This window comes from Hylobates moloch, unplaced genomic scaffold (assembly GCF_009828535.3).
Source record: "Hylobates moloch isolate HMO894 unplaced genomic scaffold, HMol_V3 SCAFFOLD_18, whole genome shotgun sequence".
Classification (NCBI taxonomy): domain Eukaryota; kingdom Metazoa; phylum Chordata; class Mammalia; order Primates; family Hylobatidae; genus Hylobates; species Hylobates moloch.
The window spans coordinates 77,160,728-77,178,715 of record NW_026652293.1 but is presented as its reverse complement, the minus strand read 5'-3'; the positions used below and the strand labels follow the sequence as shown (position 1 = coordinate 77,178,715).

General features: G+C 38.5%; 1 protein-coding gene across 2 annotated transcripts in view; it reads right to left on the bottom strand.

Moving 5' to 3' along the window:
• DESI2 (desumoylating isopeptidase 2) overlaps positions 1-17,988 on the bottom strand; it is a 57,441-nt gene that overhangs the window by 18,036 nt on the left and 21,417 nt on the right. For both annotated transcript variants that reach the window (XM_032136590.2, XM_058430535.1), the window contains exons 2-3: positions 4,637-4,709; positions 1,980-2,073 (exon numbers count right to left, since the gene is read on the bottom strand). In XM_032136590.2, coding sequence (XP_031992481.1) covers positions 1,980-2,073; positions 4,637-4,709 — 167 coding nt within the window. The remainder of the gene's footprint in view (positions 1-1,979; positions 2,074-4,636; positions 4,710-17,988) is intronic.

Here is a 17,988-nt window from a genome sequence, read left to right as displayed (position 1 = left end):
ACATGATGAAACCCCGTCTCTACAAAAATACAAAAATTAGTCGGGCATGATGGCAAGTGCCTGTAATCCCAGCTACTCGGGAGGCTGAGGCGGCAGAATCGCTTGAACGCAGGAGGCGGAGGTTGCAGTGAGCCAAGATTGTACCACTGCACTCCAGCCAGGGTGACAGAGCAAGACTCCATCTCTAAACAAACAAACACAAATAAAAAGGACTCCAAACTACTACCTTGGAAAGGCGACAGACATTATCCAAGAGAAAGTGGAATTTTAGTCAGATAAAAGTTAGGCATCCAAGAAACCTGAAAATACTTAGAAAATCCTTTTATCAAGTAGTCTTGCCAAAAGAGAGCCCAAAGCAGTGGATTCAGGATGGTATCATAGCACTTATGTGCGGAAATCTTTCAATTCAGTGATAGGCTAAGAGAACTATGAACTCAGTAGAGGGCTTAATGTGTAGCTCTCTACTGAAGTTTAATGTTGGAACCTCATTTCACTGTCTATTTTTCACTTGGCAAGCCATCTGTTACAGGCCCAGAAGTTTAAAGCTCCTTGAAACTCACATTCTAAATATCCCTTTTTTTTTTTTTTTTTTTTGGTGAGACGGAGATTTACTCTTGTTGCCCAGGCTGGAGTGCAATGGCGCGACCTCAGCTCACCGCATCCTCCACCTCCCAGGTTCAAGCGATTCTCCTGCCCCAGCCTCCCAAGTAGCTGGGATTACAGGCATGTGCCACCATGCCCGCCTAATTTTGTATTTTTAGTAGAGATGGGGTTTCACCATGTTGCCCAGGCTGATCTCGAACTCCTGACCTCAGGTGATCCGCCTGCCTTGGCCTCCCAAAGTGCTGGGATTATAGGCGTGAGCCACTGCACCCGGCCCTAAATATCACTTTAAATACAAACCTCAATTAAGGAATGAAAATTTGATTATTAACATTTATATTCTCATTCTCAGCAAACTATCACAAGGACAGAAAACCAAACACCGTATGTTCTCACTCATAGGTGTGAACTGAACAATGACAACACTTGGACACAGGGCAGGGAACATCACACACCGGGGCCTGTCATGGGGTAGGGGGCCTGGGGGAGGGATAGCATTAGGAGAAATACCTAATGTAAATGATGAGATGATGGGTGCTGCAAACCAACATGACACATGGATACCTATGTAACAAACCTGCACGTTGTGCACATGTACCCTAGAACTTAAAGTATAAATAAAAAAAATGTATATTCTACTTTTTATTACTCATAAGACTCCAGTGAACACTTACATCCATATATTTTAGGTTTATCATTACATGTAATACACGTACCTTAACAATGGATTCTACGCTAATCAACTGTTTAATTATTTCAAACGTATAAAGTGTCCCTTTCATTGGGACAATAAAGACATTTTTAATTTGCTAGGTAGGTCACAATAAAACTTTTTCTCCTTTCAAACAGGAGATTGAGGGGGAAGAAATCATTAGAAAGGAGTTTTCTGGGCTGGGCGCCGTGGCTCATGCCTGTAATCCCAGCACTTTGGGAGGCCGAGGCAGGTGGATCACCTGAGGTCAGGAGTTCAAGACTAGCCTGGCCAACATGGCGAAACTCCGTCTCTACTAAAAACACAAAAATTAGCCGGGCGTCGTGGTGCACGCCTGTAATCCCAGCTACTTGGGAGCCTGAGGCAGGAGAATCACTTGAACCTAGAAGGCGGACGCTGCAGTGAGCTGAGCTGAGATCACGCCACTTCTCTCCAGGCTGGGAGACAGAGTGAGACTCCAGCTCAAAAAAAAAAAAAAAAAAAAAAAAAGGAAAAGAAATGAGTTTCCTGAGGCAAACCTGAGTTATATAAAATGTCAGCAATTAAAACAAAGAGACATTTTTAACTTCTTGGGTATGTTTTGATTTACAGAGTGAATTCTGTATACCTGAAAAGAAACTATGGCACCTAAGACAGTGTAATAAAAATTATCCTCCCTACTTACTTAAATTTAAATGTTTCTCCTAGTTCAGAAGCATTTCCTGGGGAAATTTCAAATATTCCAGAAAAGGGGTAAGGATGGCCACCATAAGCAAATTCTGAAAAGAGAAAACTCATGATTTTTAGTATGTATCACATAAAATTTAACCAGAATGCTGAATTAGCTTTAATAATTGAGGATAACAGTGACACCATCTAAATATTTTTCAGTTTATAAAATGCTTTCACAAATATCTCACTTAGCTATTACTCGTATAAACAATTGACACAAAAGACCCGAAACTCAAATAACAGAAGACACTCAAAGATATTCTTGACTGCCATATTTCCCTTTCTTATAATGGCAGAAAGAGAGTGACTAACACACAAAGGTAAATACAGATCTCTGCATGTCTATATCATGCCAATCTAGGTAGGTGGTCAGTTCAGTGTCTTGCCACTTTCTAAATTAAAGTGATCTAATTTCAAACACATATCTTACTGGAGAAACTGTCTAGTAACAGTGAGTTTCATGGTTTCTGGGATAAAGACTACTGGTTTACCTTTGAGTAGGGTGGAACATTACCAAACCTAAAACACTACTCAATTCTCTTCATTTAAGAAAAAAATAAACTGCCAAATTAACACACATACCCATCCACCCTCCCATCCAATCTCCACAGCAAGTCTTTTAGCTAAGATAAACTATTTTTTGACTGTACATCCAATACAAAATGTACATCAGATACAAACTCTGGAGAACAAAATGGAGAATAATTTTAGATAAAAAATTCCTGTAATTTTCTGTTATTTCACTTAGATATTTTAGTGGCTAAGTCTTACTAGACAAATTTAAAGAATTCCAAACCATGCTTAAATCAACTTCATCACTTTAAAAATACACCTTAAAAGGTCTTAGAACAAAGCACAGGAAAGAACAGGTAGATACTAAATTTACTTTTAATTCAGACCTGTCCAAAAAAAGCAACGATGTAGTTTGAGAAATAAAGTGGCTATTTTGAAATATAATTTTTAAAGTTTTTTAGTGACAAAATTTTACAAAATATTGTAGATTATCAGGTTGGAAAGGGTAAGATTATACTTGGATTCTTAACTTTCTCAATTATAGTAAGGAAAGTCACAGACCCATTCTTTTATTTAAAAAGCAATCACTAATTTTCAGGAATATATTAATATTTGATTCTAGCTTTACTAAATTTACATGAACATGTTTTGAAACATGTTTCTAATTATTACTAAATCATTTTATGAAGGGGAGCAATGATTAGGCAGATAATAGAGCCATGGACTAGCATACAAGAACATTTGGGTTCAAGTTTTAGTTAATTATTAGCATTATGACTTCCAGCAAGTTTGGGCCTCAGTTTCTTCAGCTGAAAAATGGAGAAGATGCCACCTGCCCTTAACCTAACCCACCATGATCATGTGGTTCACAACCTGATGGCATTTTAAAAACGGTAACACATCACACAAATTCAAGAAATACACATGCAAATTTGGCAAAAGCCAAATCAACCAAAAGAGTAACCCCACAGACTATGATCCCACCCACAGCAATACTCCTAAGCATGAAACTTTCAGCAAGAGCCCGTCAGTATTTCCTGGGATTATTTGGTAGATGCAGACTTTCAAGTAAAATAGAGCTTAAATGGCAGATTTTTATAGCCAACATTTAATATGCTAAACCGCACCTGGAAGCAGGTAAAATGGAATATAAAAAAGAGTATAACCACCATACTGACACATTTAAGTAAATGAGTCTTTTCTTTATGTTGGTTAAAACTGGTGTGTAGTGTTCAGGGGTAACCCTGAGTAGACTGTAATAATATATTCTTAAGAGGTCACAAAGACTGCCTAGCTGAAGCGAACAAAGGCATTTCTGCTATAGGGTTAGTTTATGATTCAAAATGATACATTGAATGAAATCAGCAATGTGATCTGTCTTAGGCAGACCATTACTATTAGTTACAACTTGATCGGGGTAGATTATCTTGCATCAAGAGTAGGAATTAGAATAGCGGAAAAAAACTGTTGAAAACACAGCTGCTTGGTTTGAGTGACTCCTGACATATTTATCCTAATAAAGGGTGATAAGGAGAATGAAAAGGGCTGAGTTAATGACAAAGGGCATGATTAGACGTAATCACGGCAGGATTCGCTCAGCAATGTTTTTCGACTTCAAAAACTTAGAGATTCTATAAGACGCATAGGTCTACAAACCAAATTTATTACTGAAATTCCCTCAGGAAACCGGTATTTCAAGTCTGACACTTTCTAGCACCAACGTTTCCAACCAAAATTATTGTTTTTATCATGCTATTTTCAAAGTGCAAGGTTTCTTAGGAGCTCCAATATATATGAGAACAGAACAAACTGTCATTTTATGACAATCACAAAAGGAAAATAATTTTTAAAACATAGTATTTAGAATAAAGTGAATGAAATGAATGTATACTCTTGTATTTTGAGTACTTTCTCCCCAAATACATTCTACTTTGGGCATTTTTCCAAAACGCAGTATAAATGAATATGGGGAGATTTTCTTCTACTTTCTGTAATAACATATGGAAGTGGTTAAAAAAAAAGACCTATAGTTATGATTTTGCAACTCTTAAAGTACAAAATCTTCAGAGAGTATATTTAGACTGTGTGTACACATACCTCTGCCATAGACTTCAATTCCTGAATGAAAAACTCCAATTCCAATGGATGAGGTATATTCGTTCATCCAATACTAAGAAAAAAAGAAAGGAAAGATTCAGAATACCTGTTCATTTACAACTCAACTCCACACTACAGAAGTGACTACTCCCCTAATCTTTCACTCTGAAACTCCCATGATAATGATCCATTTGGTCCTATCTCTGTGCCTCTGTGCCTTTGCCTCTACCACATCTCGAATGCCTTCCTGGGTCAAAATGATTGTTGAAATTTGAGTATAAGCATATTATCTAAGGCTTATAGGGCAAGCAATACAATTAAAAGCTTCATCAGTTTGTGGGGTGGGGGGGGAGAGATTATATAAGAGCTCTGCTGTTAGTGACTTACACACACACACACACACACACACACACACACACACACACACACACAGAGTGTGCTTTCATATGTATTTTTCTCCTATCCTAAGCTTTTCTTCTTATTCTTTGGTGAGCTCCCTGAAAGCAGAAATATTTTATTCTTTTTCAACAAACATTTACGGCATGTATCATGTGTCCTGATTCAGCTCAAAGTTTGATAATGGTAATAATATAGGAATAAATAATGCACAAAGATTAGAACAACATTCTTACTTCTTACCATTAGCATGAACAAAAACCTCCCAGAAAAGGTAATATCTGAACTGAGTCTTTAGGAACAAATCAGATTTCCCGGTAAGAAAACTGGGCCATGGGGCCTATGGGGATGGACAGAAATGCCAGGAAGGGGGAAGAGGATGTACATGGGTTACATGATAAGAAATTACAGGAAATGACTGTGAAAGGGGTTTAAAAAGGTGAAGTGGAGGGGGTTAAACCGAGAAAAAGGTAAATGAGTTAAGAGCTCACTAAACACTTAGGTAACACTCGAAAGTGTTACAAACCTATTGGATTTCTCCCACGTTAGGGGACAGATAATTTATCTTTAATTGTTCTAGGTTTATTCAAGTCTTAACCTTGGCTCCAGACCCCTAGCCAGTCTTTTCCAGACCTACACACATTCTCATGCATTGCTGGAAGAAGCATAAATGAACAAGTCAGTTGTGTTTTTTTCTAAAATGTACTTGGGGCAGAGGGTGGATAAAAATAAAATAAAATGTACCTGGAAGAATAATTAAGCAATCATAAATAAATGTATGAAAAAGAACAGGAATTTTCCCATCTAGAAATTGAAATAGTCATTAAAACAATATGGCACTGTTGCAGGAACAGATGCTGGTACAGACCCTTGTATATATAAGAATTTGATATATGATAAAGGAGATATTTAAAATTAATGACAAAGTATGAATTACTAAAAACATGTTGACAAAATTGATTATGCACACATTTCATGTACTTAAAAATTCTAGTGTGTCTAAAAATAACTCTATATGGATAGAAGGAAATAGAGTTTAAAAAATTTTAGGTGGGAAAAGACAACCTAAGTAAAGCAAAATCCTAGAATTTACAGAGGAAAATATCAACAGATATTCTACATAAAAATGTACAACTTTTTATTTTATAAAACTACATAAAAACAAGATAAAAAGATAATACGCAAGAAGAGAGAATCTGTGTAGATATAACAAAGATTCATATGAGAATGTAAGTATCCCCATCGATCTGAATTTTTTGAGTTCCTGATTTTGGAGAGCCAGAGTTTGGATGGCAAGTTAGGAAATGAAGGATACATTTTTTTATGTGAATCAATTTGATTTTGAAAGGAGAGTAGTAAGATTACATACAGTAAGGATTCTTCAAAACATTTACCCAAATCTATTTAATCCCAGAGTTTGGGCAGCAAAAGTTCAGATATGAGTATACTTGTAAATAAAAGCTCCATTAAAAAAAAAAGAAATTAGTGGCCAAAAAACCTGAACAATCTCAGTAGCAAACAGAAAAATACTAATTAAAACAATGAGGTACCATCCTTCTTTTATCCATCAGATTGGCAAATATTAAAAATACTGCTAATACTGGGTAATGGGAAGGGTGTGAAGAAGACATTGCACAAGTGAAAATCAATGAAAGTGACTTAACCATTTCACCTTCTGGAATCTATTCTATAGAAAAACTAGTACATATGCAAAGGCGTGTCCCAGGATATTAACTGTAGTTGTCTACAATACTGAAAAACTGAAGTCTAAATATCAATAGAGAAATAGCTAATTATGGTACATTCATATTATAAACTATCAGTCAAAAAAAGAATAAGGTTGACTTGGGAAAATTAGCTGAGAGTTTTTTTAAAAAAAGAAAAAAGAATGAGGTAACTCGATAGATATTTAAAAACCACATAAAATAAAAAGATCAAGTCATAATATATTATGTGTAGCATGATCACATTTTTGAAAAATAAGTTAGCCTGAGGATATACTTACATGTTAAGTACGGGATGACAAAATCAAACGACCACCAATTGCAACAAAAGAAAGGTCTGAAGCACCTGTGTTTAACTGTTAACAATTTGGGGGAGAGGAGTACATGTGGCTAGGGTGGGAGTGGAGGACTATAATGCAATACTTTCAGTTTTAGCTCCATACATTCAGGATTGTTTTTCTAAATTTGATAAAGAGTATTACTTTTATAGTTAAAAATGTCACTTTAAAGTAAAATGCTATTATCTTAGTTTAACAGGTTTTTATTTATTTGAATCTTTATACTATAGTAAGAGAATAGGTTGCACATATAAAAAATCATAAGCATAAGCATAAGACTATTAACTGCAGTATTATTTATGTTAGTAAAATGTTGACAACAGCCTAAATGTTCATTTATAGGGTCCTAGTTACATAAACTATGATATATCTATATAATGGAATACTCTTTAGCCATAAAAAGAGAGGAAGGGCTCAGTGTGGTGGCTCACACCTGTAATCCCAGTACTTTGGGAGGTTGAGGCGGGACGACAGCTTGAGGCCAGGAGTTCAAGACCCCCCTGGGCAACACAGGGAGACCCAATCTCTTAAAAAAAAAAAAAAAAAATTAGCCAGGTAACTGTGGTCCTAGCTACTTGGGAGGCTGAGGTGGGAGAACTGAGCCCAGGAGTTCGAGGTTGCAGTGAGCTATGATCACACCACTGCATTCCAGCCAGGGCAACAAAGTGAGACCCTGCCTCTAAAAAAAAAAAAAAAAATCAAAAACTGTTGGGGGAGGGGTGATGCTCTTGAGGAACTAAGAGGAAGAGGAAGTAATTTCCAGGATATATTTGTTAGGTAAACAAAAGCAAGTTGCAAAATAATATATGGCAAAAGGCCGGGCGCGGTGGCTGACACCTGTAATCCCAGCACTTTGGCAGGCTGAGGCAGGCGGATCACAAGGTCAGGAGATCAAGATCATCCTGGCTAACATGGTGAAACTCTGTCTCTACTAAAAATGCAAAAAATTAGCCGGGCGTGGTGGCGGGCGCCTGTAGTCCCAGCTACTCAGGAGGCTGAGGCAGGAGAATGGCGTGAACCCGGGAGGTGGAGCTTGCAGTGAGCCGAGATCACGCCACTGCACTCCAGCCTGGGTGACAGAGCGAGACTCTGTCTCAAAAAAAGAAAAAGATAATAATATATGGCAAAGACTTAGACTCCTGAACCTTCTCCTAGGCCCATGTGTACAGGTACCTGTAAAATCAGGTTTTAGCAAAGAATCTTGCTAATTCAGTTCAGCAAGAACCCTCCAACCCTTGCTATCTGATCACCTCCATATCTGGTCAGGTTCTTCATCCTCCACCATCCCCCTGGTGATGTCAGATTACCCTGGCATATCTTCACTAGGAAATGTGTTAGGCTGGTTTAGCCAGAACCCCCCGATCCCTAATGTTTCCTCTTAGAAATTTTCCATCCACTGACCCTCCACCCTGCTCCCTGGCTGCAAATTCCCATTTGCCCATGCTGTGTTTGGAGTTGAACACAGTCTCTTTACTCCACTGCAAAATCCCATTGCCATGGCCCCTCTACCTATCACAATGGTCTTGAAAAGAGTTTGCCTTACTATGCTTTAACAAATATCACTGAGTTTTTTTTTTTTTTTTGACAGTACACTATATACATGCTTTTGTATAAGAATGTTTGCATCTACATCTTACAGCCAGCAAACAACTCCTGCAGACCAAATCTGGCCCCCAACCTGTCTTTGCAAATAACGTTTTATTGGAACACGGCCACGCTCATTTGTTTGCAAATTGTCTATGTGGCCTTTATGCCACAATGGCAGAGTTGAGGGTGATAGATAACCAAAATATTTACTATCTGGTTATTTACAGAAAAAGTTTGTGTTCTGTCATATGCAAATATCGATTTTTTTGCAAAAAAGAAAAAGAAGAAAAAACCAGAAAATCACGAAAATAGTTACCTACCAGATGTGGATGAAAGGGAAAGAGATAGGAGACTTCCTGGGATATCTTTTCATATATAGTTTTGACATTTGAAGGACATAAATGTTTTTCACAAAGTTAAACTTTAAAACAGAAAAAGAAGTGAGAAGTGAAGCCAGCTGGACTTCCTGGGTCAGGTGGGGACTTGGAGAACTTTTCTGTCTAGCTAGAGGATTGTAAATGTACCAATCAGCACTCTGTAAAAACACACCAATCAGCGCTCTGTAAAAAACAGACCAATCAGCGCTCTGTAAAATAGACCAATCAGTGGGATGTGGGTGTGGCCAAATAAGGGAATAAAAGCTGGCCACCCAAGCCAGCAGCAGCAACCTGCTCAGGTCCCCTTCCATGCTGTGGAAACTTTGTTCTTTCGCTCTTCACAGTAAATCTTGCGGCTGCTCACTCTTTGGGTCCGCACTACCTTTACGAGCTGTAACACTAACCACAAGGGTCTGCGGCTTCATTCCTGAAGTCAGCGAGACCACGAACCCACTGGAAGGGAGAAACTCTGGACACATCTGAACATCTGAAGGAACAAACTCCGGACACACCATCTTTAAGAACTTAACACTCACTGCGAGGGTCCGCGGCTTCATTCTTGAAGTCAGTGAGACCAAGAACCCACCAGAAGGAACCAATTCTGGAAACAGAAGTACACCTCAAAACTGAAGTCAAACAAAAACAAATGAACCTAGCTGTGTATCAAATTGATAATCACACAGAAAATAAAAAAAATTAACTTCTGAATATAGTATTCTGTCTATATACCCTTACTGAGATATATACTAAGGACAAAAGGAAGTGCAAAGAAATCTCAAACTGAGACGTGTTGTTCGTAGTGGTACTGGTGTAATTCCAAGACTATTTGTGTGTACCACAGGACACGTATGTAGCAAGAGGTGGGCAGTTGTGGATGCAAGAGATCTAGGTTGTGCGTTCCTTATGAGAATCTAACAAATGCCTGATGATCTGAGGTGGAACAGTTTCATCTTGAAACCATCCTCCCTCCCCTACCCCAGGTCCATGGCAAAATTGTCTTCACGAAACTAGTTCCTGATGCCAAAAAGGTTGGGGACTGCTATGCTCTAGTACAGAGCAAGTGAGTACATATACTGATGGTGGGAACCAGAGTTGTCAAGGTAGTAGAGGGAGATAAAAACAAGGAAGAGGAAATGGAATGGAAGAAGTCCGTGGTACTGGATTGTAACAGGAGGCATCTGTATAAACTCATAAAGAATATATATTATTACCTAGCTTGCCCACTGAAGTAGAAGCAATGAACATACTGTCCAGATCTTGGTTTCTCCTCCTAAAAGGAATCAGGACTCTGGAGAAATGGTTGATTCCAAGTTAGGGCAAAAACGTGTAAGGTGGGAATTGCTCAAAGAATGATGGACATATGTCAAGATTATAGTGAAGCTGGCCTAAAGCAGTTTTCATTAGTCAACTTTGGGAAAAGGTGAACATCAAAAAGAATAATGATAATGGACTATAGTATATTGAATAAAAAGACTATCTCAGAGTCCACAGTAATACTTAAAAAAAAAAAAAGAAGTAAAAGGAGGGAAGCTCTTTTTTTAATGGAAGAAAGCCAGCTAGTACAAGTAGACGAAAGGGCAAAATTAGGCAATCACCATTTTGTTGCCACCAGTTGAGTCAGGCAAAGATCATGGATGATAAAACCATTAGAAGAAAGGCTGTTTAATGTTTAACAATGAGATCCACATTGTCTCAAAGTATCACCTCCTTCTCCCCATTTTTTGCACCAATGTCACTTGCCAACCCCACTATTTTTCCTAAATAACAAAGAAAAAAGATACCTTTGCAATGGAAAAATATGGTGTAATCACCTTATCAATACTCAGTGACTGAACTGAGCATCGTTAATAGTTGGACCAATTGATATTATGTGCCTTTGGATGTGATGAAATACAAAAGCTACATTTGCTTTATTAGTTTTCCTGTCAAATGTGTTAAACCAGAAGACAACCATAAGGAAAAATCAGGTAAGTCTGGACTATGAAACATTCTACAAGAAAACTGGCCTGGTCTTTTTTTTTTTTTTTTTTTGAGACCGGTTTTGGCTCTGTTGCCCAGGCTGGAGTGCAGTGGCCTGATCTCAGTTCACTGCAGGGAGGGCTCAAGCCATTCTCCCACCTCAGTTTCCTGAGTAGCTGGGACTCTAGGCGCACGCCATCATGCCCAGCTATTTTTTATACAGACAGGGTTTCATCATGTTGTCCAGGCTGGTCTCGAACTCCTAGGCTCAAGCAATCCACCTGCCTTGGCCTCCCAAAGTGCTGGGGTTACAGACATGAGCCACTGTGCCCGGCCATGGATGGCTTGGTTTTTTAAAAAATATCAGTGATAGCAAAGTCAAAAGAAGGCAGAGGAAGGGTGGGCTACTCTTATGGCAATTAAATGAAGTGAATGAACCTTGACTGGATCCTAGATTTTTTGTTTAAAAAAAAAAAAAAAAAAGGCTAAAAAGAACCATTATTGGAACAATTGGGGAAAACATGAATATAGACTATATATTCAATAATACTACATCAATGAAAAACTTCTTGGGTGTGATAACAGTACTATGGTTAGGTAAAAAATGTCTTTTTTTTTTTTTTTTTTTTTTGAGATAGAGTCTCTCACTCTGTCACCCAGGCTGGAGTGCAGTGGCGCGATCTGGGCTCACTGCAACCTCCGCCTCCCAGGTTCGAGCGATTCTTGTGCCTCAGCCATGCAGTGGGGATTACAGGCTTGTGCTGACATACCTGGATAATTTTTGTATTTTTAGTAGAGATGGGGTTTTGGCATGTTGGCCAGATTGGTCTCAAACTCCTGGCCTCAAGTGATCTACCCTCCTTGGCCTCCCGAAGTGCTGGGATTACAGGCGTGAGCCAACACGCCAAGCCAGAAAATGTCTTCTTGGGAAATACATACTAAAGTATTTAGGGATGAACTGCTATGTTTGTGACTTACTTTCTATGTGATCTATGTGTGACAGGGTGTAGGACGGGTGTGAGAGAAAGCAAATGTAGCAAAAGGTTAAAAACTGGTACATCTGAATGAAGGGTATATACAGATTGTACTCTTCCTTAAACTTTTTGGGAAGGTTTAAAAATTTCACAATAAAAAATTCGGGGGAACTAAAGAGAATAATCTAGTCCTCGCCTCCTTACAAGAGATGCATTTCTAAGTTTCTTGCTATCCTCCTCCTTTCTCCCCCCTTTCACAGAAAAAGACCAGCCTGGGCAACATGGTGAAACCCCATTTCTACAAAATACAAAAAACTAGCTGGGAGTGGTGGTGCATGCCTGTAGTCCCCGCTACCCAGGAGGCTGACATGGGAGGACTGATTACCTGAGCCCAGGAGGTCAAGGCTTCAGTGAGCTGTGATTGTGCCACTGCCCTCTAGCCTGAGCGACTGAGTGAGACCCTGTCTCAAAAAAAAAGAAAAAAAGAGAAAAAGAGTGGAAAATACTGCAAGGTATCATGCTAGTTCACATAAAAATTTTGTTAGGCTTTCTCCAAGTAGTGGTTTCCTTGGCAGCCAACTTCTAGGACTTAAATTGCCTTTTCCAATTGAGAAATCCCATTGTTTATACAGTTTGCAACCAATAATTTGGTCTGTATACTGCTGATTTCCTTAACGACGGCACCAAAAGGTTTTTGTTCCGGACGCAGGCAGCTCTATTTTAAAGTGGGCTGTTCTCTTTTTGCAGCATAGCTTCTTTTTCAAAATACAGAATATTTTCCAAAAAGAGATGTATACATAATGGTTTGGCTAAAATAATCAAAAGGTTTTAAATGCTTAGTAAATTGAACATTTCCATTTTATGTTCAATATCACTTAATTTTAACAATCTCTTCTGTTGCGCAGTAAATAGCCTTCTGAAAGTGATTTATTGTAAATTTCCATAACGGGAACCCAAATGTTTTATTAAAAAATGGGAAAGATATTCATGAAAAAAATTATACCCAAATGTTGACTTTTGGTAAAGAATTAAGATGAGAATGAACTTATCAAAGTGGGCATCCTAAACTCAGAAATCTTTTATTCTCTGCCTTTTCACAAATGAAAATAATTTCTTCTATGCTTGGGGATTCCATGCTTAGAACTCCTATATGTTGCCTGAGGACTATACTTCTTCAGTCTGAAATTTCCTTGTATTCAAGATTTTACATTCTAAAAAATAAAGGTATATTTTGACACATTTTGTAAAGGGGAAAACTGTAAAAGGAAACTTAAAAGCAGGAGGAATATTCCATCCAAAAATTTGGTCAGTAGTTTGGAATTCACTATAATGAGATGTGGCCTAAATAAAGTTTCTAAAGAAATGCTGAGACAGTACAATGAAAATGAGTATCTGCTTGCTTTGCAAGTGATAGTGTTACCTCCACTCTCAGATAGAAAGTTGAACAATCAGGTCAAGTGGAAGCCCACAAGTTGCTAGGAAAATGATTTCTAAACCTAGAGATATATTCCTTTGGACAGTACTAAACACTGTAAGTCCACCCCTCACTCCTAACATCATCATCATTATTACTGTTATTTTTTAGAGACAGGGTCTTGCTCTGTCGCCTAGGCCAGAGTGCAGTGGTATGATCATAGCTCACTGCCTCCTCAAACCCCTGGGCTGAAGCAATCCTCCTAACTCAGCCTCCTGAGAAACTGGGACTACAGGCATGCACCACCATGCCAGGCTAATTTTTTTAACTTTTATTTTTGTGGATGCAGGGTCTCGCTATGTTGCCCAAGCTTGTCTTGAACTCCTGGTCTCAAGCAATCCTCCCACCTTGGCCTCCACAAGTGCTGAGATTACAGGTGTGAGCCGTGCCCAGTACTGTGCCCAGACTCATTATTGTTATTTTTTTGAAGGCTCTGTTTCAATACTCTGTGCAAGGCAAAAATTAATGTTGATGTTGCTTATTCATTGTTAGCAATAATAATGATGAACTCAGTAGTTCTTTGTTTTTCACGTTTCCTTGTATTTTCTATCCTTAGAAAGGCCTCCCAGAAGTTGAAGAGTTAATTTCTTTGTAAAGTTAAAGTAGCGATCTATTTACTGGTTAGAAATCTATGAAGAGATGGCCGGGCGCGGTGGCTCACGCTTGTAATCCCAGCACTTTGGGAGGCCGAGGCGGGCAGATAATGAGGTCAGGAGATCGAGACCATGGCGAAACCCCGTCTCTACCAAAAATACAAAAAATTAGCCGGGCGTGGTGGCGGGCGCCTGTAGTCCCAGCTACTCGTAGAGGCTGAGGCAGGAGAATGGCGTGAACCCTGGAAGCGGAGCTTGCAGTGAGCCGAGATCGCGCCACTGCACTCCAGCCTGGGTGACAGATCAAGACTCCATCTCAAAAAATAAAAAAAAGAAATCTATGAAGAGATATCTCTACCGACCTAATGGAAATGAAAAGGATTACAAGGAAGACTAAGAACAACTGTATGCCAACAAATTATATAACTGAGATGAAATGGACAACCTCACAAGCTACCAAAACTGACTCAAGAAGATACAGAAAATCTAAATAACCTCTAATGAGAAAAGAATGAACTAGTAATTTAAACACTACCCACAAAGAAAAGCCCAGGACCAGGGGACTTCACTGGCAAATTCTACTAAATTAAACAAGAATCAATACCAATTCTTCAGAAGCTCTTCCAAAATATAGAAGAAAGGGGAACACTTCCCAACTCATTCTATGAGGCCAGATAAACCTGATACCAAAACAAAGACATCACAAGAAATAGAGACTAATATCTATTATGAAAACAGACTCAAGGATTATATAACATGACCCAGTGGGATTTATCCCTGGAATGGAAGGTGGGCTTAATCTTTACCAAAAAAAAAAAAAAAAAAATTAACATAATATACCATATAAAGGACAAAATCCTCGTGATCATCCCGATAGACAAAAGCATTTGACAAAATCCAATACCCTTTCATGATATATATAAAAATATATATAATATATATTTTATACAATATATAAAATATACATTGTATATTATATATTTTTAAAATCTATTCAATAAACTAGGAATAGATGGAAATTTCCCTAAGCTGATAAAGAACATCTATGAAAAACCTCACAGCTAATATCATACTTAATGGTGAAGGACTGAATGCTTTCCCTTTAAAATAAAAAATAAGAGTGTCTGCTCTTGGCCACTTCTATTAAACACTGTGCTGGAGATTCCAGCCAGGGCAATTACTGAAGAAGGAAAAATTAAAGGCATTCAAACTGGAAAAAAAGAAGTAAAATTATCTCATTTTGCAGATGATATGATATTGTATATAGGAAAATCATAAGGAATCCACTAAAAAATTACTAAAACTAATAGATAAGTTAAAAACATTGCAGGGTACAAGATCAATATATAAAAATCGATTGTAGGCCAGGCACGGTGGCTCACACCTGTAATCCCAGCACTTTGGGAGGCTGAGGCAGGCGGATCACGAGGTCAGGAGATCAAGACCACCCTGGCTAGCAGGTGAAACCCTGTCTCTACTGAAAAGACAAAAAATTAGCCGGGTGTGGTGGCAGGCACCTGTAGTCTCAGCTGCTCGGGAGGTTGAGGCAGGAGAATGGCCTGAACTCGGGAAGTGGAGCTTGCAGTGAGCTGAGATCGTGCCACTGCACTCCAGCCTGGGAAACAGAGCAAGACTCCGTCTCAAAAAAAAATCGATTGTATTTCTATACACTAGCAATAAGCAATCAAAAAATGAAATTAAGAAAACAATTCCATTTACAGTTACATAAAAAATAAACTTATGGATACATTTAAGAAGTTCATAACTTGTATCTGAAAACTACAAAACATTATTGAAAGAAATTAAAGAAGACCTAAGTAAATGGAAAGACATTCCACGCTCATGAACTGGAAGATTTAATATTGTTAGGATGGTAATACTCTCCAAGTTGACCTGAAGATTCACTGCCATTCTTGCAAGATCTCAGCTGCCATTTTTTGCAGAAATTGACAAATTTAAAAATTCATATGGAAATTCAAGAGACCTAGAATAGCTAAAACAATCTTGAAAAAGTTATAGGACTCAGACTTCCTGATTTCAACATTTAGCACAGAGCTACAGTAATCAAGACAGTGTATTACTGGCATAAAGACAGACATACAGATCAATGAAACAGAATTCAGAGTTCAGAAATAAGCCCCTGTATTTATGGCCAACTAATCTTTAACAACGGTGCCAAGACAATTCAGTGGGAAGAGTCTTTTCAACAAATAGAACTGAGACAACTGGATATCCACATGCAAATGAATGAAGCTGGTCTTCTACCTCATGCCATATATAAAAATTAATTTAATGGATCAAAGACCTAAATGCAAGAGCTTAAATTATAAACTCTCGGAAGAGAAGCCTATGTTCATGATCTTGGATTAGGCAATGGCTTCATAGATATGACACCAAAAGCAAAAGCAACAAAAGAAAAAAATTGATGAAAGCAGAATTTAAAACTTTAGTGCTTTGAAGAACACTATCAAGGAAGTGAAAAGGCAAACCATAGCCTGGGAGAAAATTCTGGCAAGTCATATACCTGACAAGGGACTTATATGTAGAATACATATAAGAACTCTTAGAACTCAACGAGACACATAACCCAACTAAAAAATGGGCAAAGGATCTTAAAAAAAAGTATTTCTTCTAAGAAGATATGCAAATTAAAACCACCATTATCTATCATGTCACACCTACTCAGATGACTATAATCAAAAAGACAGATAATAACAAGTGTTAGGATGTGGAGAAATTAGAACTCTAATACATTACTGGTGGGAATGTATCATGGTACAGCTGCCTTGGAAAAGTTTGGCAGTTCCTCCAAAAGTAAACCTAAAGTTACCATACGACCTAGCAATTTTATTCCTAGGCATATGCCCAAGAGAAATGAAAATATATAGCCACACAAAAACTTGTAATTAATGTTCATGGCAGCACTACTTATAACAGCCAAAAAGTAGAAACAACTACATGTTTATCAACTGATTACTAGGTAAATAAAATGTGGTATTATCCATAAAATGCAATATTATTTCTCAGTAAAAAGGAATGAGGTACTTGATGCATGCTACCAAAGGAATGAACCTTGAAAACATGATGCCAGGTGAAAGAAGCCAATCACAAAAGACCACATATTACATGATTCCATTTATATGAAATGCCCAGAATAGGCTACACAGACGGAAAGTAGATTCGTGGTTCTATGACTGGGAGTTTGGGAAGATATGGGAAGTGATTGCTAATGGGTATGGGCTTCTTTTTTTTTTTTTTTTTGAGACGGAGTCTCGCTGCCACCCAGGCTGGAGTGCAGTGGCGCAATCTCGGCTCACTGCAGGCTCCGCGCCCCCGGGGTTCACGCCATTCTCCTGCCTCAGCCTCCCGAGTAGCTGGGACTACAGGCGCCCGCCAACACGCCCGGCTAATTTTTTTGTATTTTTAGTAGAGACGGGGTTTCACCTTGTTAGCCAGGATGGTCTCGATTTCCTGACCTCGTGATCCACCCGCCTCGGCCTCCCAAAGTGCTGGGATTACAGGCGTGAGCCACCGCGCCCGGCCAGGGCTTCTTTCTAGAGTGATGAAAATATCCTAAAATTTATTGTGGTAATGATGGCTTCACAACTGTGAATATACTAAAATTCATTGAATTGTACATTTTAAATGGGTGTATATTTTATATAGTTCATCTAGCATATGAACAGTATCTCAATAAGGCTGTTAAAAAAAAGACTCACGAATAGAAGTAAATCGGCCGGGCGCAGTAGCTCACCTGAGGTGAGGAGTTCGAGACCAGCCTGACCAATATGGTGAAACCCCGTCTCTACAAAAATTACAAAACAAAATTAGCTGGGCGTGGTGGCGGGTGCCTGTAGTTCCAGCTACTTGGGAGGCTGAGGCAGGAGAATTGCTTGAACCCGGGAGGTGGAGGTTGTAGTGAGCCGAGAT